Here is a 23,466-nt window from a genome sequence, read left to right as displayed (position 1 = left end):
ATAGGTAAACTTAGGCAAAATGTTCATTTTAACAACATTAATTCTCCCTATGAGGGATAATGGAAAATCCATCCATCTCTGTGTATTAAGTTTAGTTTGCTCCAACAGTTTAATATAATTTAGTTTGAATATTTTATCCTCAGATTTACCAATTTGTATGCCCAAATATGTAAATCCATTATTACACCACTGTAGTGGATCTGTAAGAGCTCTAACACGATTATCTTGTATATTTAATGACATAATCTCACTTTTGGTATAATTTAACTTATATCCTGAAGCCGCACTATATTCTTTAAGACAATTCATTAATGAGGGAATTGACTTGAGAGGGTCCGTTATATATAGTAGGAGGTCATCTGCATATAGGGAAAGTTTATGTTCACTTGTACCGAATTTGATTCCAGATATAGCAACATTAGTACGAATGGCCACTGCTAGTGGCTCGATCGCAATCGCAAAGAGCAAGGGAGAACTTGGACAGCCTTGTCTACAGCCTCTGGTTAGGGAGAAAGTGTCAGAAAGCACATTATTTGTTATAATATTGGCTTTGGGGGCGTTAAATAGTATCCTAACATAGCGGGTGATCTTTTCTCCGAAGCCCATGGCTTCCATTGTCTGAAATAGAAAGTTTGGTTCAATCCTGTCAAATGCTTTATTAGCGTCCATGGAAATTATTAGCAATGGTTCTTGATTTTTTTGAGCGGCATTCAATATGTGGAGCAGGCGCCGCACATTATCTGCTCCCTGTCTGTTTTTAATGAAGCCTGTTTGATCGGCATTTATTATCTTAGGCATAATGTCCTCCAATCTATGTGCAATTATTTTAGATAATATTTTATAATCTGCGTTTAAAAGGCTAAGTGGTCTATAAGAGTCACATCTCTGTTTGTCCTTGCCCGGCTTTGGCAATAATGTAATTGTTGCATTTTCCAGTGATTCCGGTAATTTGTTATTTTCTAAGGCTTCTTTAATCATATTTGTAAGTGGTGTCAATAATTTATTAGAAAAGGCCTTATAGTAATCAGCTGAGAATCCATCTGGTCCAGGGGTCTTATTATTTTGTAAACACTTGAGGGCTCGAAGAACCTCCATCTCCGTTATATCTACATCAAGCAGTTCTTTGTCCTCATTATGTAATTTAGGAAGGGTTATTCCATCTATGAATCTTTTTGCAGCAGTACCATCGACCCCTTGCTCAGATTTATACAGATCTTCATAAAACCGTTTAAACTCTGCATTTATGAGTACTGATTCATCAAAAAGTTTATCATCTTCCGTTAGAATTGTCCGTATAAATTTCTCCGATGTTTCTTTCTTAATTTGCCAGGCCAGTAATTTACTTGTTTTGTTTCCAAATTCATAGTAGTGATATCTAGTTCTGGCCATAGCTGCTTCTGCTCTGTTGGTGCATAATTTATCATACTGCAACCTTGCTTTTGTTAATGTATTAAGACATTCTTCCTTTTAAAAAAAACTCCCTTTTAACAAGTGGAAACAGGTGGCAGAACCAGGCTCAGGGAGGGGCGGGGCCATCTGCTGTAACTGGTTTGGGGTTGAGGGGCCAAAGACAGAAATAAGACATGCAGTGGAAGAGAGCCAGAGATAAATAATAACTAATGATTAAATGCAGAGTGGTGTACAAACACATAGTGAGTAAGAAAGGTGAGTGAAGAAGAAACACTCAGTGCATCATGGGAATCCCCCAGCAGCCTAGACCTGGCCGGTCTTTAAGTCTGACGTTATTAGCCATGTCTAGGTCCAAACACCGCTTCAGGTCCCAAAGTCAAACGAACACTGCAGCATTACTGAGAGTTAAAAACTGTATAAATTCTTTCATCTGTAATAAAATGATCAGCGTTGCTGCTTTACCAGGTGTAACAAGTAAGTTTAACATCCAGGCATCCATGAAAACAGGATTTATTACATTTAACAGAGTTAGAAGTTAGCTCGCTAGTTTCCACCTAAGCATGATATAGCATGTTCTGACTGAGAGATTTAAAATTAAAACGTACAGCTCTGCTATCACTTCCAACATAAATGAAGTGGGGGGCGACTGTGGCTCAGGGGATTGGGAAGCTCATCTGTAACCGGAAGGTTGCCGATTCAATCCCCCTGCTCTCTCTGTCCTGGTCGTTGTGTCGTTGGGCAAGACACTTTACCCTACTGGCCAACACCAGCAGGCCCACTCTGCAGGAGTTTGTAGAGTGGTGTGACAGCTCCAAACTTGAACTGAACGTGAGCAAAACCAAAGAGATGGTGGTGACCTTCTCCAGTAAGCAGAGGGATCTGGCTGCTTCAGTTACCACCATCATCCACGGGAAGCCAGTGGAGGGAGTTGAGGAGTACAAATACCTGGGAACCATCTTTGACAACCTCCTGAAATTCTCTGCCAACACAGAGGAGATTCTCAGGAGGTGCCACCAACGGCTATACCACCTTACGAAACTCAACTCCTTTGGAGTCAGCACAGCCATCATGATGACTTTTTACTATCCCTTCCTGGGAAGCCTCATGACCTTCTCCCCACTCTGCTTTTTAACTCCAGCCGATAAGACCATTTCCCACACCAGAAACATAAACTACACTCTTTTTATACTGCCGACACTTTACTCACTTTTACTCACTTACAGTTATTTATTCATCTTTCAGTCACTTTAATTTTAAAACTGTGCAGTTTTGAAACTGTGTATATAATGTATATTCTGTGTGTTTATTATCTCACTCTTACTGCCTGTTTATGCCCTGTCCTTATCTTTAAAACCATGCTGCTCTGTTGTATGTTAATTGCCCCTTGGGGATAAATAAAGTCTTTCTGATTCTGATTCTGAGATAATCCATCCACAACACAAGGTTAGCAGTGTTGGTCAAGTTACTTGAGGAAAGTAATCAGTAACTAATTACTGATTACTTCCCCAAAAAAGTAATCCCGTTACTTTACTGATTACTTATTTTCAAAAGTAATTAATTACTTAGTTACTTAGTTACTTTTTAAAAACACGATTTACAACCTGAACAGGTAATAAAGTGATAGATCTTTCAGCCCAATTCTACTTTTTCTGCATAATCCATCATACAAAATGTAATCAAAGGGAAAAGTCTCTTTTTTTAACTTGTTTTATTAGTTTTAATCTTTTAACTTTATGCATCAAGCAAAAATGTAATTATATGCAACATTCTCTGACTGGAATAAATGAGTTTAACATTTCCCAGTGTCCCAGTGTCACAGTGGATCAGGTCAGGAGGCAACTGAGGAAGCTTCGCCCCAGAAAGGCAGCAGGCCCAGACAAGGTGTGTCCTAGGATGCTTAAGGCGTGTGCTGCTGAACTTGGGGAGCCGCTACAACGAGTCTTCAACCTCAGTCTGCGACTGGGGAGAGTGCCCGCCCTATGGAAGACATCCTGCATCGTCCCGGTCCCTAAAAGGAACCGGCCCAATGAGCTGAATGACTTCCGACCGGTGGCACTGACGTCACATCTTATGAAGACTCTAGAGCGGCTCTTCCTCAACCTCCTCCGACCACAGGTACAACATGCCCAGGACCCACTACAGTTTGCATACAAGGCGGGTGTCGGAGTGGAGGATGCCATCCTGTACCTCCTACACAGAGCCCACTCACACCTGGATGGGGGAAAAGGCACGGTCAGGATACTGTTTCTTGACTTTTCCAGTGCCTTTAATACCATCCGGCCCTGTATGCTTCAGGAAAAACTGAACAGGATGGAGGTGGACCCCTGCCTGGTGGCTTGGATCTCCGACTACCTCACCGACAGACCACAGTACGTCAGGCTGAAGGACATCACGTCTGACACTGTGGTCAGCAGCACAGGAGCACCACAGGGAACTGTGCTGTCCCCTCTTCTCTTCACCCTGTACACCTCTGACTTCTGCTACAACTCTGAATTATGCCACATTCAGAAGTTTGCAGACGACACGGCCATCATGGGGTGTATCTGGGATGATCAGGAAGAGGAGTACAGAAGTCTGGTGAGGAACTTTGTCGCATGGAGTCACACAAACCACCTGCAACTCAACACCTCAAAGACTAAGGAACTGGTTGTGGACTTCGGGAGGTCTAGAGCAGGTCCACTGCCAGTTCAGATAGAGGGGGAGGAGGTGGAGGTGGTCAACAAGTACAAGTACCTCAGGCTGTGGGTGGACAATAAACTGGACTGGTCATGCAACACAGAGCACCTGTATAAAAAAGCCCAAAGCCGACTGTACTTCCTCAGGAGGCTGAGGTCTTTTAACATCTGCAGGAAGCTCCTGAGGATGTTTTACCAGTCGGTGGTTGCTGGAGTACTTTTCTATGCTGTGGTGTGCTGGGGGAGCAGCACAGCAAAGAAGGACTCATCCAGGCTGGAGAAACTGATCAGGAGGGCTAGCTCTGTGGTCGGCATGAAGCTGGACACTCTGGTGACAGTGGCAGAGAAAAGGACACTAAAGAAACTGCTGGACATTATGGACAATGCTGGGCATCCTCTGCACACGGCCATTAACAACCAGAAGAGTCTGTTCAGTGACAGGTTGCTTCTCCCCAAGACAAGAACTAACAGACTTAAAAACTCCTTTGTCCCACACGCCATCAGACTGTTTAACTCCTCTCTGGAGGGGAGAGGGAGGGGAAACAGGAGGACAAAGGAGGGGGGAACAACTAAGCTGTAGTGCCTCTTCACCTCACTGTACAATACCTTGTGCAATACTTTTTGTAAATAGTCAACAGTGCAATAGACTCAATACTTGAAATGTGCAATTCACTTGTATTTTTATTTTTTATTCCTATTTATTCTATTTATCCCCTTCGTATATTTTATTTATATTTGTCTCTGTATTTATATATGTGTGTGTGTGTGTGTGTGTGTGTGTGTGTGTGTGTGTGTGTGTGTATATATATATATATAACAATTCTGTAACTGTAACTTCGGTCGTTGCTGTGCTTTTTGGAAGTCGAATTTCCCAGAGGAACCCACCCGAGGGATTAATAAAGTTCTATCTTATCTTATTTAAACCTATTTTCTGCACATTCCAGCACATAAAATAAAATATTTTTTGTGTTTACACTCAGTCTTTCAAATAGATGCAAGTAAAACACAGCAGAAAATAAATAAAGTCAAAGACTCAGCGGTCCTGTTGGATCTATTTTCACCTGTAAAGCAGGAGTGGGGTAGGCGGAGGTTTACCCTGGTGCAGGTGTGCCGCGGTCAGTGGAAGAATCCGCGAGTTTCTCTGTGAGTTTCCCATTACGTCATAGCTACTCGGTGCTTGTTGGAAGTTTAGGGGTTTTTTCGCTGTAAAAAGTTTTCTTCCCACGCACAGCGGACACTAATGTTTTTGTCACTTTTTATGGAATCAAACTCAAAGTAAGGTCAGTACTTCCACACTTTAAACGCTGCACGCTCATACTCTCTCCCACAATCGATATGTGATCCATTGTTGATCTGCACACAGCTGTTGTCACTAACGGCGCACTCGCTTACGTCACTGTCATGAGACATTCTTGCAAAAAATCACGGTTTTAGTAACGCAGTAACGCAGCGTTCCTACGGGAAAGTAACGGTAATCTAATTACCGATTTTGCAATAGTAATCCCTTACTTTACTCATTACTTGAAAAAGTAATCAGATTACAGTAACGCGTTACAAGTAATGCGTTACTGCCCATCTCTGAAGGTTAGTCATTAATACATAGCTGCATGGGCTGGGCTGTAGTTACATCATATTGTTTTAAAAACTGAGCTTTAAAATCAATAGCAGTAATAAAAACTGAGAGAAGCCGACAGTGATCACTGGCTGTTTTTAGGGGCTTGTTCGCATTAATTAGAACAAGATACAAAGCATTAAAACATGTTAAAAAAAAACAAAATCCAACAGCCTTATTAAACGCAGAGTAGTTTGGACCCCGAAGCAGGGTTCACCACGTCATCACTTAACCTCCTAGGACCTGGCGTCCACATATGTGGACATCACATTTCGGGTTGTCTAGACCAAAATACAAAATTTTGCTCTACAAGGGCCTGATATCCATTTATGAGGACATTGTACTGCCTCTCTTCTATCAAAATTTAAAGCAAATGTCATCATATGCGGATCTAATTTTTCTCAGAAACAAAAATCAGGTAAAAAAAACAATTTTACATTCATCTGGTCCCAATCAGCCCAAATGGCAAAGAGAAATTAAAAATGCATGCCATGAAAGAGTTCTGGTCTTAGGAGGTTAAAGACGGGATTTCAGCATAAAAAAGGGAGGATTCAGGGTCAGAGTAAACAACTCCATTCACACGGTCATGACATGCATATTGCTCATTATGTGGAGAAACTGTGCAAGGGAGGGCTGAAGATGGATGTTGACTCAAATGTATTAGTTTGCACGTAGACAGCTATGCAGACATAAAAAGATAACAAAACACTGAGAAGAGACCAGGGCCCTGTTTCAGGAAGCCGGTTTAGTGGAAAAACTGAGTAAGTATACCCTGAGTTAACGAAAACTCTGGGTTTTCGGTTTCACAAAGCGAGTTCAGCTGAAGCCTCAGTGAGTCACTATGACGACACACGCCGTGAAGCTAACCTGCCCCCTAGCAGGTTTACTACAACTAACCCTGACTGTCTCCGCCCCTTTGTCGGAAACCTGACAGTAGGAAGTGTCGGACATGGCGTGCTCCTTCCTTGAAGAGCCAGTAGATGTTGAAGCCCAAATTCTCCGCAGAGCTCTCCGCCGGGAGAGAGTGATCAGAGCGCGTTTGGACATTTTATCATTTCCTGATGATTTCCTGTGCGAACGTTACCGTTTCTCAGCACAATCTATAAGTTATTTGAATAACATCCTCAGGCCATATATTACGCATGTGACACATCGCGGACATTCTCTCAGTTCTGTACATATTATTTGTATTGCACTTCGGTTTTTTTGCAAACGGGAGCTTTCTGTATAATATTGGTGACGCTGAGCACGTTTCCAAGGCTACCGTCTGTCGGGCAGTCAGGAATGTTACAGTTGCACTGAAACGTCTCCTGTACTCGTTTGTGGTGTTCCCCGGTCATAGACCCACAAGATTTATCAAAGAGGGATGCCACAAAATTGCAGGTATCAGGATGACCAAAACTTAATTCATGATGTGGTGATACTTGGACTACTACTTAAATTTTACATTTATTCTCACGGTTCCCAGGCGTGATTGGCTGTACAGATGGCACTCACATTCCAATCATTGCTCCTTCAGTAAATGAAGGAGACTATGTGAACAGGAAGTCTTTCCACAGCATTAATGTACAGGTACATAGTTCCCTGTAGCATTTCAAACTAACAAATTATTTCATTATAGTAATGGATGCTAATTTGTGTTCTCTGCACTGTGACGATCATATGTGATGCTGCCAACATTATCACAAATGTGGAAGCCAAGTGGCCAGGCTCTGTCCATGACTCACAAATATTCCGTGAATGTACACTGAGCACAAAATTTGGACATGGTGAGTTGAGAATACTTTAAAATATATAAAGACCAATTGCTTCAGGGACATTTGAACTGAAGTGTATCCTTCTGTCTTAGGAGAGTTCACTGGCTACTTGCTTGGTGATAGGGGGTATCCATGTTTACCCTATTTGCTTACCCCTTACCCTGACCCTGAACCGGGCCCACAGCAGCGATATAATCTGGCTAATTGCAGGACAAGAGCCAGAGTTGAAATGACTATCGGAATGCTTAAGGCCCGGTTCCAGTGCCTGCAAAGACTCAGGGTCACCCCAGAAAGGGCATGTGACATTATTGTGGCATGTGTGATTCTTCACAACATTGCCACAATTAGAGGAGAACACTGTCCTTCTGAACCAGACATCAGCAGTGATCCAAACCATGAACATCCTGACCCTCCCACGGACATACAAGATGGAAGAGCAGTCAGAGACACCATATGTCACAATCATTTCTTTTGACCCATCACCTCAACATGTTGAAAGAAGAATAAACAGATTTTTTGTTCAACTGGCTTTATTGGTCGCCTGTGTTTCCTGTACACAAAGTATTAAAAGATGTAAACCTCATAAAGTGTCTCTGTTGCTTCCTCCTCTGTAACAGCTGTCAATGTTTCTTCATTATTTTCCTGTAGTAAAGAAATAAACAACATTGCTGTTCTACTGTAAACTCATATAATCTGTGGAGTATTACTCACAACTGCATGTTGGTCTGGCTCAACAGGAGGCTGCACCAGATGCAGTACACCACCACCATCAACTGATAGAATATGAGGTTTATACAGGTCACTTATAACTTACAAGGGACCAAATGGCAATTAACAAACATACCAAGCACCTTACACTTCATTGTCATTATGCTCTCAAAGACAACCAAGACTGAGGGAAGGCAAAATCAGTAGGAAAATAACTTCACTACAAAATAATCCATTATGGTAAAGAGTTTATCAAATGAATGAGCAGCACTGCAAAGGTGACTGTGAAGAAAGGATGTATGCACATCATGTATTATTTTGAATTCACCCCCTATGTAGGCACTTGTGTCTTGCGGGGTTATTGCCTCAGAGGATGTCCCCGCAGAGATGCCTTCGGCCACAGGGCGCCCACTGTTTTGGCTGAGGGCCAACTGCTCAGCCTCTGTGAGTGGTGGTGGTGGAGGACCCCCACCTGTTTTTCGGGCCTCCGCTTTTTTTCTGTTGGCTATAACGGGCCACATTTGAGCATACAGAGTAAGCAAATATGTACTTGTAATGTGCTCAGATAATTTCAATAAGTGCTTACAGAAAGAAAATTAATGTAGCCTCTAACTGCAATTGATTTACATGGGACAAACAGACCAAGCACTATGGCTCATAATACAATTACACCTTACCTGTTTGGACTATATTTTTATATTTCATTTTTACTTGCTGCCAGGAACGTTTGGGGCCTGTTGGGTTGCACCTGCGCTCACATCACATCACAAAATAAAATGTATAAAATAACAAATAAAATAACATATGATAAAATAACGTGTTAAATGGGTGGAAATCCCTCGATCAATGTTTATATTAACACTCACGCATTGACTCTGTCGGCTATGTTTTGCCATGCATGCTCCCTGTCTTTTGCAGCTGAGGCTGTGTTACTTTTTTCCGCGGAATTTGCGTGTTATCGGCATATGCTGCCATCAGAATTTCGGCCTCAAGCGCTGTAAAATACATTGACCGCGCCTTCTTTCCCTCCGTCTCCATGGTGACTCGCTTAATCTGTGCTCCGCTTATCAGGGCTTTATGTATCCTCGTCCGCGCGCTTCACTTGGGGTTAAAGCAACTCCGCGTTGACTGAACTAATTGTTATCAGCCTTTCTGAAACCGAATATTCCGAGTTGGACAGTTCGGGGTTACTCAACCCTGAGTATCGTTTTTCACTCTGAGTTTTCTAAACCGGCTTCCTGAAACAGGGCCCAGGACAGACTTGACACAAAAGGGTAGACACACATAATAAATACAAGAAATCAAAAGCTAGGAATATAAATAATGAAAAATCAGAGGCACTAGGAAAACAGAGCTCCAGATGAACTAATACAGAAAACTAATACAGCACAAGAACACAAGTCAACCTATCTTAATGATTTTAATCAAACCCAGGACTATGACACCATCCGCTGCAGGGTTTTTTGTTGTTTTTAGATCTACTGTCTCCCACTTGTCCAGTTTCTTGTTTTATTGCACACCATGCCAACATATGTTAAAATGTAGGCCAATAGAGTCTTTGGATATTGTTTATGCAAAAATATTATTTGATACTGTCAAACTATGTTGTATTTGGCATTTTTCACAGATTCAACTGAAAAAAACAGAAACACATGAGGTGTTGCTGTGACAAGCTTCAAATTCCTTGAAGGTCTTTGAGATTTAAAACTGGTTCTTTGTTGTCTTTTATGGACACTGGTTCACCCATTGACTTAGTTGAATTAGTTGCCTTTTGCTTGAGTGATTGATAGGTCCATGATAAGTGGTTAAACAAAAGAAGAAAAACACATTCACCTGAGAATGATCTGACTGAAAATGACTGAAATGGCAGCCAATGACAAACAAAAACATTGAAAGACCTCCAGAAAGCCTGGAGAACTACTCCTCAAAACCATTCACAGAAATTACGAGCAAATCTGACTGCTTGGTAATAAAATATGAAGAAAATCATGGAAAACTGAAGCTATAATATTTGGCCCCAAACATCTCAGAAACACACTCTGCATCCAAACATGGATTTCAAAACTTTGGCGTCGTATACTTCTGTGAGAAGTCATTTTCAACTAGGATCCTCTTTATAACCTTATAATACCTATTTATAAACTGAGTGTTCTCAACTGTAGATGGACAGATTTAGGACTCTTGCCTGCTAAATATTCTTTAGAAGTTATTTTGACATTTTGCTAAAACACATTAGACCCCCCCCCCCCTTTTTTTTTTTTAAATAACCATGCAATAGTTTTCACTGTCACAGGTACAATTTGTGCTTTCCATTTTGGCTCAGTATCTCTTAAATCAACTTATTAACTTGTGGTGGCTCCGAGTGTTACTGAGCCTAGCCAGCAATTTCTACTTTGCCTTGTACCTTCCATACAGAGATTTCTCCATATTTTCCTAATGTTATATTTTTATTTTGGGTTCCAGATTTTAACCAAAGTTCAAAGCTTGTAAATCCTCCAAAATGATTATTAATTATGATTATTAATAACAATATCTGAATATGAGTGTGGGTTGTGACAAAAATTCAAGTTAATAATTTGGTAAAATTATACCAAATCAGGCTGAGAGGTAAGGCAGTGAAAGTTCATGTGTTGGCCACATCTACAAAACGCTGTGTTGTGTTTCAGTTAACTTTCCAATATCCACCTTAAAGTAAATGATCACTTTCTCTTTATTCTAGTTAGGCACGTTCCTCAAATCTGTTGTTGGGTCACTTACCAAAAACAGTTGACTTTATCCTGAGAGTAGTCAAACTGGACTGCAGAGCAGGACCTCAGATCTAAGGTTCGAATGGGCTCCTCACACTGCAACAGAAAAATGATTCTACATACTTACTGTGCACATAAACAGGTAAAAAACACCTTCCCTGACATAAATGTAGCAAAGCCTTATTTTTGTAGGACAATTTTTAACTGCAGCTGCTATTTATTTTTAGCTCTTCCAGTAAAAGTCTAGCTATGTCCTCTGGCACTCATTCCAGCTCCGGATTTTCTGTACATCGAAACAGCTTTCTATGTTACATTACATCAGTAATACAGGTTACTGTGTTTGTTTACATTTTGTTACTGCTTTTTATGTTTTAATGTGTAAGTTCAATAAAGAAGATGTGTATACGCTCATCTGCCTGCATTGCTAGGTGTCGGGCAGCTTGTGTATTCTTTATATCACTAATATTTTTTAGTTGTGTGCAGCTCAGTACTGAAATATCAATTCCTCCAGTACAAGATATCTGTGTTCTAGAATAGTCTCATATTAAAATATCAATATTTTAGTTACTTGGGGAAAACTGGACTTTATCATTACCAGGAACATGGTAGAAAGTACAGTAACTATATTTTTGGAATAGTATAAACAATTTGTAGGAACTACTTCTTCTTCCGCCTGTCATAGGGATATACGAAATGTGTCACAGCTCATTCAGTTGACAATGTTGGCTGATCGTAAGCGGAGTCATGTAAACAGTGAAGATGCGTTTTGTGACACATGCAGCAAGGCCACAAACCTTGTCAAACACAATAAAAATAAATCATAACACAGAATATGATGAGTTTATGATAGGGCAAACTGAAGAGGAGAACAGGTTCTTCACTTCCATTCAGTTGTCTTAGATTTTAGCCAGGTAAGGTTCTAGAGTAGAGCATTTAAAGTGGATTTTGTCAAACCCATGTTCCGTGTTCGGCGTGTTTAGTTTTGCTTCCCGTGTGGCGTCATGTTCATTTGTGTCAGCTGTGTTCCCCGTGTGTTTCTACTTATTTCGTTACCCATATATGTATGTAAGTCTCCTTCTGTTCATGTCATCATCTGTTAACCTTCCCTTATCTCAAGTGTTCATGTATTTCCTAGTGTTCCTGGTTTTCATGTATTTAGTTTTACCAGTTTAGGTTTTTGTGACTAGTTTAGTTTTCGGCCACACTTCTTGTTATAATCTATTTCCGTTTCCATATTTCGTTTGTCTGCAATTGGGTCCACTGATCTCCACTCCACACGGTCTGCCATCGCAGATCGTGACAAACTGTGCATGTAGCCGTCTCCCTAATTTCCTTCGGGATTAATAAAGTATTCTGATTCTGATTCTGATTCCAATTCATGGTAGTCTCTGTCTCCCGCTGATAATGACTTCAGCTGGGCATGAGTGAGAGGCCAGTAGTTTTTCACTGGTGGTTTGTGAGAAACAAATTGTGGATAAACCTCTGGTCTTTCACTATTAACTGAAGGGAGACCAGTGTGCGAAGTAAGTTGGTGCTGGCGCTGCTTTCACTACACAGCAGGCATTAGCAAGTAAAAGAGTTTCTGTGATTTATCATTCTAACAGACAAATTTCCTCTTGCTAACCATCTTGGCCAACATTTGTAATGTAGAAAAGGTGGAGTGTGGAAAAATTGTTGTCTTTATTTCATAAGGATGGCAACTCTGACCAGTCAACAAAAAAAAGCATTAAAAAAACAGACAAGTTGACCAGGTGCAGGCTCAGACACCACTTTCTGTTAAACATCTATGAGAAATCACTTGGTTGACTCAATAACCAGCCGTTTTACCAACACTCCACCTTCATATTTTGAATTCCCCCTATGAATACGTCTGTGAAAGTTCTCAGTCACTCAGGTCATTGTAGTCTGAGGAGCTCGGAAAGAAACTGCTCAAGCCTTTTTTTTCCAGATGATTTTTATGTTATTAACATATTTTAATGTATTTCTTATCAATATATAGGTCCATGCTTCTGAATAATTAACTTTTTTTCCCCAGAGATATGGGGTCCTCCTGTAGGCCCACCACCCACAGGTGGCATCGTAGGGGTTGGGTGCAATGTGTGGTGGGTGGTGGGAACTGGGACATGAAACATGACTTCTCTGAAAGAGGTGACGTTTAGTTAAGAGAAGTGGCCTGAGATAGTGCGTGAGGTTGAGAGGTGGTGATATAGTCATGCACAACTCAATGCACAGCTTGGACTCTGGAACCAGTCTTCTGGGGAGGGATTGGACTCTGTTCCACTCTGGAGTTGCCCTTGGTGTAAGGCAGTGGGCTGGGGTGGATATCTGGGCATCCCCTGTGGCTTGCTGCCCTTACATTGGAGTTTTTCTGGTCGACAAGAGGGTTTGTTCCATGCGCGTTTCGGTTGGGGAACGGGTCGTGACTGTCGTCTGTGAGTACCCGGCCTTCTTAGAGGTATTGGGTGAGGTGCTTGAGGATACGCCACCGGAGACTCTATCATCCTTTAAACTGGAGGCTGTGTGTGCTTAATGTTGTCAAGCTTGTTATTCACAGGCTGCTCCTAAATACGTTTATAATAAATGGTTTGTTTTTGTGGCAAATGTAGGTGAAACGCTCGTGTTTCCATGGTAAGAATAGAGCCATGCCTTAAACCAAGCAGCAAAGCAAAGAATTTGTGTCAAGAATCTTTCATAATCAAATATTTTAAATGCTCAGTAAGTTGTTGCAACACTAGCCCATAGTGTGTGTGCCCACATTAAATGGAGACAGGCTGACAATGTACACACTGTAGGCTACCCTACGAGGGCCCCACAGTGGTGGGGCCACACATGCCCCATTCTTCACACCACTAAGGCCCAAAAGGCCCAAGCTCCACAGATCAGGGTGGTGCACAGGATGAGTGGGGAGTAGGGTCATGACATGAGAGTCATGCATCGTCAAAGACTTGGAGGAAGGTCATGTAGGACTAATGTCTAACATTGTAGTGATTATTGGTTATGTTAGTAACCTGCTCATTCACACTCAAGTTCTTCAAAATGATTCCTGATTGTGCCTACTCTTAGGTGCCCGAGTGTCAAGAGGCTTGCCTGGCCTGAGGGCTGATATCAGAGCAGGCAGGAGTGAAACTAGAAAGAGGACACATGTTTTCATGTCAGGATTTTTTGCTGGAGGGTGAACTTCCTTGAATGGACCTTCAAAGGTTGTAATTTCACAGAGTCACTGTATAGCGGAAAGAAGCTGAAGAGTTTTGACAATGGAAATGAGAGACCAGATTGTCGAGCAGTCAGTATGGCTGCAAAACCAAGCCGAGGTCTGCTGTTGGTCTGCCCTTGGCTTCTGAGTATAATGAGACAGTAGCGATGGATCTACATAAAAAAGGAACGAAGATGTGACTGGCACACTGCGCTAGACTGGGCACTTATGGCTAAAAACATGCTTAATCTACATGGTTATAGTCCACATCAACTTGTGTTTGGCCAAAACCCCAACCTCCCTTCTGTGTTGATGGAAAAACCACCTGCCTTAGAGGGCACAACTGTAAGTGCAGGAGTAGCTGAACATTTATCAGCATTACATGCTTCCAGGAAAGCATTCACTGAGGCAGAGTATTCAGAAAGGATCAGGGGGGCACTACCCAAGCAACTTAGGCCAACAGATGACAAATATAAGGCAGGAGATACAGTATACTACAAATGAGTCGACTGTACAGAGTGGAAGGGTCCAGGTGTAATTATTGGGCAGGATGGAGCTGTTGTATTGGTAAGACATGGTGGGACTCTTGTAAGAGTACAGCAGTCAAGGTTGGGTAAAGTGGATACAGAGAGTGGAGATAAACAAATACTGCAGAGTACTACTGATGCTGACACTGACAACAAAGACTCAGTTGAAAATGATGAGACAGAAGCACCCGATGGTGAACAGAGTAAGGAAGAAGACATCACTAGTGACAGAGAAACTAACACTACAGTAACATGTCTGTGACACAGCCTTCTACATACACTGATCCTGTCTCCTCTGCAGATGTAAAGTTAAGAGCAGGACAGCTGATCACGTCACTTGATCACTTACTAGCACAGACGACAGCGTTCAACATACAGCCAGAGTATTAGGCAGAGCAGGGAAAGCCAAAGGGCAATACAAAAACGGGTATAATGTGCAATATCTTGAGCTTGATGGTAGTTAAGGTGAAAAGAAAGCTGTAGACATGTCACTTGTTGATGGTCTTTGCACTGAACCTGAAACCAGAGATGCAGATGTACTCATAACAAAAACATCTCCTTTGATGCTGCCAAACAGGAGATTTAGAACTGGCAAAGTAATGGTGTATTTGATGAAGTGAAAGACCAGGATCAAAAATGTGTGTCTACTAGATGGGTCTGTACACTCAAAGAAACTACTAATGGTGTTGTCCCAAAGGCCCGACTTGTGGCATGCGGGTTTGAAGAAGTTAATACTCAGGAACTACAAAAAGACTGTCCAACATGTGCATCTGAGTCCCTCAGACTGGTGCTAGCTGTGATATGTCAAAACAAGTGGAAAGTGAATTCAATGGACATTAAATCTGCCTTTTTGCAGGGAATGGAGCTGTCAAGAGACATTTATCTTTGCCCCCATCTAAGGCTGACAAGGACAATGTTCTATGGAAATTTAAAAGGTGTGTATATGGACTTGCAGATGCTTCACTTCATTGGTACAATAAGGTCAAAGACATTATGCTCAGCACTGGTGGTAAAATATCACAGGTTGATCCCGAGGTGTTTTATTGGCAAAAGGAACAATCTGAGATCACAGGAGTGCTTGCATGTCATGTTGATCATTTCCTTTGGGCTAGTTCAAGTCACTCTGCAACTCATGTCATTCCTGTACTGAAATCTACCTTCCTATTGGGGCGTGAAGAACATGACAGCTTCTTTTTAATGTTGGTATGGACATTTGTACAGTTAATGACGTAACGTAACCAACTTTACATTGACAACATACAACCGGTTCAGTTACAAGCAGCACAGGCTGTAAATCAATCAATCAATCAATCAATCAAGGCTTTATTCGCCACATGCAGGTTGCCCTGCAGTGAAATGGGACACCCCCCCGACCTGACACACACAACACAGACATCACATGGGGATAAAGGTCGGTAGCGTTACAGAAAAACACTGAAATATACACTACAATGGGAAAGTACAAGAGGAAAAAAAGAGGCCTCTACTCATGCTGGGCTCCTGGGAGGACAGTATGAGAACAGGATACAAAAAAAACTCCTCTGCACATTATGATGGTGGTTTTTCTTTAGTGCGAACAACTCATGGGAATTTCAAAGCTGTTCTTAACAGTCCGACACTGGTCTCTCAATCTCCCGTTGGAGAGCCGCGAGCTTCTCCATGATGTGATCAAACTTGCGCTCCGTGGTCTTGTCATTCGCTCAGAGGTTATTCTGAGTATTCACAGCAGCCGTAAGCTTCTCCAAGATCTTATCCATGCTGCACTCAGTGAGCCCATTCTGAGAAGTCGCGCCTCGTCCCATCGTTTCAATCCCAGCGGACAGTCTTGTGGGGGTTTGAACAGCTGGTTCCGCTCTCTTAATTCTCCAATAAGTCAGGGCCAAGCCAGCTCCGATCAGCATGAACCCTGTTATCAGGGTTTCGAATAGGTCGATATCTTCAGCGTCCTCGATCGACAGTCCTGCCAGGCACACGATCCTCCATTTCTGCCACCCGTCCATCGTGTATCCGGCAGGGAAAGTCCCTCCAGGACACTCGGGCTCTCCCGAGCCCAGACTTCTCGTTGAGAAAAGGGTGTCAATAGCATTCAGAGACCAGTTAATCAAATCCATAATTCTCTTTTAGGTTTTAAAGAACGACAGTGAGAGACTGTTCCAGGGAAAAGTAAAAACACGAGACAAGACAAGGACATAAGAAGCTAAGCGGGGAAGATAAGGGAGAAGAGAGGAGAAAAGTGTGACCGCCTTCGCCGAGAGCCAAACGAGAAGAGGGAGAGGGAGGCTTCTTTAAGCGAAACAGAACGGGAGCAATTCAGGTCAAAATAGGACAGATTTTGTGGGTTACCAAACAAACGAGGCCAGATGTGATGTTTGACACATGCAGCCTGGCATCTAATATTAAAGATGTAACTGTGCAGTCCATTCAAGTGAACAAAGGTTTCTGTAAACCTAAGGCAGAGAAAGTAACTCTTAAGTTTCAGCACTTGGGTAACAGTGAGGATTTGGCATTGGTTGTTTTCAGTGATGCTTCTTTTGGTAACCTTCCTGATGGCTGTACTCAAGGAGGGGCATTAATCGTCCTTATGGGTAAAGGGGGAAAGTTTTGTCCTCTCTTTTGGCAGGCTAAGAAAATCAGGTGTGTGGTCAGAAGTACACTGGCAGGAGAAACTCTTGCCATGTCAGATGGAATAGACAGTGCAGTCTTCCTGGCAGCACATTTTTCTGAGCTTACAACTGGTAACACTGGTCTGAATGCTGTTCTGTTGATCTGTGTGACTGACAATCATTCCTTGTTTGATGCACTCAAGTCCACTAAGCAGGTTACAGAGAAGAGACTGGGGCTAGAAATCAGACAAACCCGTCTGAATTTGTTGGTTTGGTCAGATTCCAAATCTCAACTTGCTGATTGTCTGACAAAAAAGGGAGTTTCACCTTTAATCCTTCTACAAGCACTAGACTCTGGATACTGTGATCCTTTGTTTTTTTGCATTAAAATGCACTGTTATTTATTTTGTGTAGTTATAGTATGCTTCAGTTAAAGTGAAGCACATCTGAATTTCTTGAATGTTCATCAATGTTGACAAGTTGTTGTTTTTTGTATATATATATCGATAGATAGATAGATAGATAGATAGATAGATAGATAGATAGATAGATAGATAGATAGATAGATAGATAGATAGATAGATAGATAGATAGATAGATAGATAGATAGATAGATAGATAGATAGATAGATAGATAGATAGATAGATAGATAGATAGATAGATAGATAGATAGATAGATAGATACACATATGTTTTAAACCTGTATGTTTATATCTTTATTTTACAAGAAAGAGAGAGATTGTTAACTTGTTGTTTTCTGTTATATCGCGAGAGTGCGGTAGCCTGCGGTGAATTGTGGTTTGTGTGCGTGTGCGGGAAAATGTGGTGTGGAAATGAAAAGCTTGTGTTGAGGCTACAACGTCGTGTCTTTTGAGTTTACAACAGAACCAGTTTGGAATCAGTGAGAAGATACACCAATAAGATGTACATCTTTGGACTATGAGAGGAAACATAAGCTTTCTGAAAGATGGCAGTGCTAGCCACTGCACCACTGAGCTGAGCAGACTTACCATTTTGTCTTTGAAGTATTTAAGTTCATATCTGTTGAGCGTGAACCACCTTTGCTTCCAGTTCTGCAGAAAAGATTGACAGCATATATAAAATCAAAATCAAATCAATTACTTCAATGTTACTTCATGTCAAACTCTGAAGCCATGTTTCTGAATTATTCTTGTTTCACACAGTTACATAAGATTTCTGTCTGCAACGAAACACAAACAGATTTCCTAAGTATTTGTGATGAGAATCAGTTAAGTAACTGTTCTTGCATGTCAACTGCTGTTACCTTCACAATTGCCCCTTGCTTCACCAGGAAGCCTTCCTTTGTCCCCAGCTGAAAAAATAGAAAATACATTTTAAATTGTAAACATTTCAAGAATAACTGTGGTTTATTCCAGTTTAAGCTGCATACTGTGAATAAGTCTTGGCTATATAATCTTTAAGTTAAAATAACTTGTGTGAATACCCATTACGAATAATGCAACATATTTAGATTTTATTTAGAGTAATGTGACGTACAATACAGAGTAATAGGTCATAGGTTTATCACACCAAAAGTTGCTGTGGTCAGATAATCATTGTCCGTACATAAAGACTGAGGGAGAAATCTGAACTTATTGCAGTTGTTGCTAGTTGAATCCAAACGTGCTTATCACAACTGCAAAGCCTGATCATTTGAGCACAAAAAAGTCTCCATAATAAAAAAAGACTTTACGAATTGTTTAGGCATCATCAGAGCACACTACTTAATATTTAAACATGTGAGAGCTGCGAGCTTGTATTTATGACGAAAAAGAGCCCTTCCCACGAAATTCGTCAGATGTTGCTCACATGAGACTACATGGGTGTTTGCAATGGTTGTCGTACCGAAGGTGCATTTGCTACCAGATCATTTTCTGTGCGTCCTGTCTGTATGGCAGTGTGAACTCGCACAGATTCATAAATAGATGGCTCCTCCACACGCCATGGATACGGACTCTTCAAAACAATGAGGGTTCCTGGTTAAGAGACAAAGGTTGGTTATATGCCCGGCAAGCCGACTTTAAAACACGGAAGAAATAAAGATGGACGTACATTCCTGTTTGTCAGTATACTTCTTGGGTGTGTTTTAATGCAGTCTTTATGTGTGCATCATAGCTAGCATTACGTTTTTTGATGAAGATCATGGTCTGCATACCTGTGTCGCTGCCCAGCAGAGGTTGGTTAGCAAAGTGGTTGACAAAGTCTTGAAGGGTTGGAAACTCATTAAAACCAAACACATAGCCATTGCTATTTCGTGTCACCTGAAAATGCTTCACTGAATCCTTTGCCCTATGTCAAATGACAAACAGCATAAATGTTTCACTTTAAAAGTCATTCACAAGTAGAAGTACACTAACCACAGACCTGCAGATATTTAGCTTCAAAATTTAGCAAGTACGTGTTTCCTTTCTTCATCATTGTTAAGATTCACATACTTGCTTTTAACAAAGTGTTTCTAGGTGGTTCACTATCACCTCTCTGTTTTTCTCCCCACACACATGTGTGTGTATTTATATCCTTGTGGGGACATCTCATTGACATAATGCTTTCCTTAGCCGCTTACCCTAACCCTAACCATCAAAAATGAATGCCTAACCCTGACCCTTACTCTAAATCTAACCATAACCTAATTGTAACCCTGACACTAAAACCACATTTTGAGTCTCAGAAATGCCTTCAAACTCGTGGGGACCTGGATTTTGGTCTCCATGGGGGCTGTTTGTCCCCACAAGTACAGTAAACTACCAATTTTTGGTCCCCATGAAGATGTTAATACCCGTCCACACACACGCTTTGTGTGACTAATACTAGAATACTTGGTGAAAACTGCAATGAAAAACTTAAACCTTTAACCTCGACATTAAGGGGATCTGGTGACTCTGTTATTACTAAACACACCAGTGAGAAACCAAACTGTGCAAGACAAGACATGGGGAGCAAGGCGAATTTAACTAAAAGTAAAAAATAAAGCTATAATCAGGTAAGATAACTCTGCATCTGTTGTGACATCATTGTTTTGTCACTGTTACGGTTCCAAACCCATGGTGCACTTCCCTCGTTCACTCACCTAACGGACAGGGCGAAGCAGTCTGATCCCTCATTACTGTTTCTCAGGAGGTAACTTCCATCCGTCCCATTGGACAAGAGAAGGGCCTCTGCAGCATGGCGAGACAGGTCATAGTGGTACCACCTTCAAGGCAATAGTAATATGATTTTTTTTTTTTTTAAATCTAATAAAACCATTGTTAGATAAATGATATGAAAGGTCTAATTTTTATCTACATTTTGACACACGGCCCATCTTTTAGCTACAGTTCATTCTGTGTCAAATTGATTTCTAATATTTCAACAGAAACAACAGCAGTCTTTATACAACAGCATGGACAAATCACAGTAATCATCTGAGCTTGTGCTCAATTTACAAAGACTTGGAAAAACTTATTTGGCACCTAAAGCTGCTTGCTCAGTGTTACATGCTGAAACTTTTACATACAACACTGTACAGCAATGTTATTTCTCCATTTCACAACCATAAGCAACATTGGTGAGTGTTAAAATGTGACGATTTTGGACAACGACTTTAACAGAGAGTGAAGCTGGAATTAATCCTGGTCTAAAAAATGCAGATTTAAATAATCTGCCGTGGGCTTCATCTAATGTTTTTCCTGAAGACCAGGTCTGAATGAAAATGCTGACTTTTATAAGGAAAGTGTACTGCTGGGACTTCTGTCTCATATGCAGAACCTGTATGCTTTTTACACTGTTGTGCAAAATTACGTGAAAGAACAGGCTTATGTTATGATTCAAGGTCATCTCTGCAGTACTGTGAACCTCAGACTGTATGGAAATATAAAGGGAACTGGTAAAAGGATGTGAAAGTTCTTAATTTGCATTAAAAGTTGCTGGGACTGTTTAAAAATATCACTGAAGGCAACAGTTCAAGAAAAACCGCTAGATTCAAAAGGTTCTGATCATATTTTAAAACCAGCTGCAGAATTATCCGTTTAAATTCCACACTGAACATTACGTTTTTCTATTTCTTGTTTGCAGAGTGGCAGTCCTGAGTTTAAATGCACCATCTGGCCGGAGCCTTTCTGTGTGGAGTTTGCATGTTCTCTCTGGGTACTCTGGCTTCCTCCCACAGTCTAAAGATGTGTGATAGTGTGGTTAAATGTTAAAGGGCGTTTAAGTGAATGTCTGTTTCTCTATGGTAGCCATCTGCCTCCCTGACAAGGATAAGTGGAAGAGAATGGATGGATGGATGTTTGCAGCGTTATTGAGGTATCATATACGACTGTTCCAGAAACTCCATGCTGACTTTATTCAGTGCATTTATAGTAAGACCTCGTTTGTCAGAGCAGTCTGTGGATACATCCTGAGGATTGTGGATTTGGAATTTGTTGCGTTTACAGAAAGCTTCTCTAACAATTCGTGAAATATATAAGCACACTAAAAGTTCAGTCACCATGTGTGCAGCATCCTGTGGTTTAACATTATATTTGTCCTTCCTCAAAAAAAACAAAGTATCAACAACGTTAGAACATACCATCGGTATGATAGAGTCACAAGTTATTAGGCCAGTATGATCGTAACCGTTAAATACCAGCTGCGTGTTTTCGGAGTTGAGTCTCGGGCGCAGTTTTGTTCTGTGCGGCTTTAAATCGAAGCGATTTTGTCGGCACCCGACTTCCGTAAATCAAACAATCAAACAAACAAACAAACAAACAAACTGCTTTAAGGAGCGGAACGGGCAGTCCTCGACATCTCTGAAACGCGCCATGGCGCTTCTTTTGGAATTGCAAATATTGTCCTGAGTGGGTCTGATATGTGCAGGAGGGACCAGAACACAACAGAAAACTCCACAAAACATTACACGGAGAGAATTTATAGCTGAGCGAAGTGTTAATAGGCTGCACAGTGAGTCGGTACTGGAACTTGTTTTCGGCATGTTACAACTGACAATATTCCCCTCGTGCAAAGTAAATTAGAAGTGTACACATAACTTACGTAACAGCCTGTTAACACGGAACTCAGCTGTTTAATTTTTGCTTTTAGAAAACGTTATATGATAATCATTTATGTTAGTAAGTTACAATTCTTGTAGATTTCAGTTTCACACTGTTTCACAAAACACTGATTTAAGAAGCACATCCTGTCATTCCTAAATACACAGCACAAGACAGAGACGATGAAACATGTCACAATATATGGTCTAAAGATAAACGAGTTAGCTCTTTGTAAAAGGACTTTACCGTGTAACAACAGTGGTATAAAGCTATGGTCTTGCTTTTTATCCTGCTCATCAAATTGGTGCGCGCTGGTGAAGAATCGCGTAAAGTATCGCTTTTAGCAGCTTAATGTTTTCCAACAGGTGAAAGGTGTTTATAATTCCTAACCTGGCCTTACCCAAGACTCGCTAACTCGTCACTCAAGTCCTCGAAAGATGCATCACTGAAAGAACTCATCTCTCCAGCAGATTTCAGTTAACCTTAGTTCGGTGTTGGTCTAACTAGTGGAGCGGCCAAATAGAGAAGTAAAAGCTGCTCAGCTCAGTCACGCCTACAGGAAATACACACGCTCACCAACCGCTGAATTAGGCACACGAGATACTCCGACACCGTGCAGCTGCCGCAGATTTGTCACCTGCACATCCAAGATGGAATCTGCTGTTCCACCCACATCCCAAAAGTGCGTTAATGGTTTGAGGTCTGGCGATTGTGGAACCCCCATTTGCGTTTAGTGAACTCACTGCCTTGTTCAAGAAATCAGTTTGAGATAGTCTGAAGAACACTTAACTATACAGCATCTAACACTTTACGAGATAATTATAATATAAATTGGGAAGCTGAAACACTTAAATACTTGGGAATAATTCTAACTAAGAATATTTCTAATCTATCACAAGTAAAGTATGGTCCCATAAAATTTGGTTTAGATAGGTGGAATCTGGTGCCTTTCTTAAATTTAAATTCAAGGATATTAGCAGTGAAAATGAACGTACTCCCAAGACTCCTCTATTTATTTAGAACTTTGCCTGTTGAAGTAAGTCAAACACAGTTTGGGGAATGGGACAAATGGATTTCGCGCTTTATTTGGCATGGGAAAAAAACAAGAATTAAATTTAGATCTTTACAGTTAAGCAAGGCAAAAAGGGGGGGCAACGCTCGCATGCTTACAATACTACTATTATGCATCTCAGGTCATCCCCCTGC

At 41.2% G+C, this 23,466-nt stretch overlaps 1 protein-coding gene and 1 long non-coding RNA gene across 3 annotated transcripts in view; one reads left to right on the top strand and one right to left on the bottom strand.

The window, feature by feature from the left end:
• The window catches only part of dapp1 (dual adaptor of phosphotyrosine and 3-phosphoinositides), a 30,088-nt gene extending 7,269 nt beyond the window's left edge, over positions 1–22,819 (bottom strand). For both annotated transcript variants that reach the window (XM_026152810.2, XM_026152809.2), the window contains exons 1-7: positions 22,661–22,819; positions 20,322–20,444; positions 19,410–19,543; positions 19,100–19,230; positions 18,519–18,566; positions 18,244–18,306; positions 10,920–11,005 (exon numbers count right to left, since the gene is read on the bottom strand). In XM_026152810.2, coding sequence (XP_026008595.1) covers positions 10,920–11,005; positions 18,244–18,306; positions 18,519–18,566; positions 19,100–19,230; positions 19,410–19,543; positions 20,322–20,444; positions 22,661–22,719 — 644 coding nt within the window. In that variant the 5' untranslated portion in view covers positions 22,720–22,819. The remainder of the gene's footprint in view (positions 1–10,919; positions 11,006–18,243; positions 18,307–18,518; positions 18,567–19,099; positions 19,231–19,409; positions 19,544–20,321; positions 20,445–22,660) is intronic.
• Positions 6,423–8,121, top strand: LOC145422518 (uncharacterized). Its single transcript, XR_013903831.1, has 2 exons — positions 6,423–7,466; positions 7,547–8,121. It is a non-coding gene; the product is annotated as an uncharacterized LOC145422518 (long non-coding RNA).
• Positions 22,820–23,466: the final 647 nt, after the last annotated feature.

Source organism: Astatotilapia calliptera, chromosome 19, assembly GCF_964374335.1.
Source record: "Astatotilapia calliptera chromosome 19, fAstCal68.1, whole genome shotgun sequence".
Classification (NCBI taxonomy): domain Eukaryota; kingdom Metazoa; phylum Chordata; class Actinopteri; order Cichliformes; family Cichlidae; genus Astatotilapia; species Astatotilapia calliptera.
The sequence above is the reverse complement of the archived record's forward strand: the minus strand, read 5'-3'. Positions and strand labels throughout refer to the sequence as shown.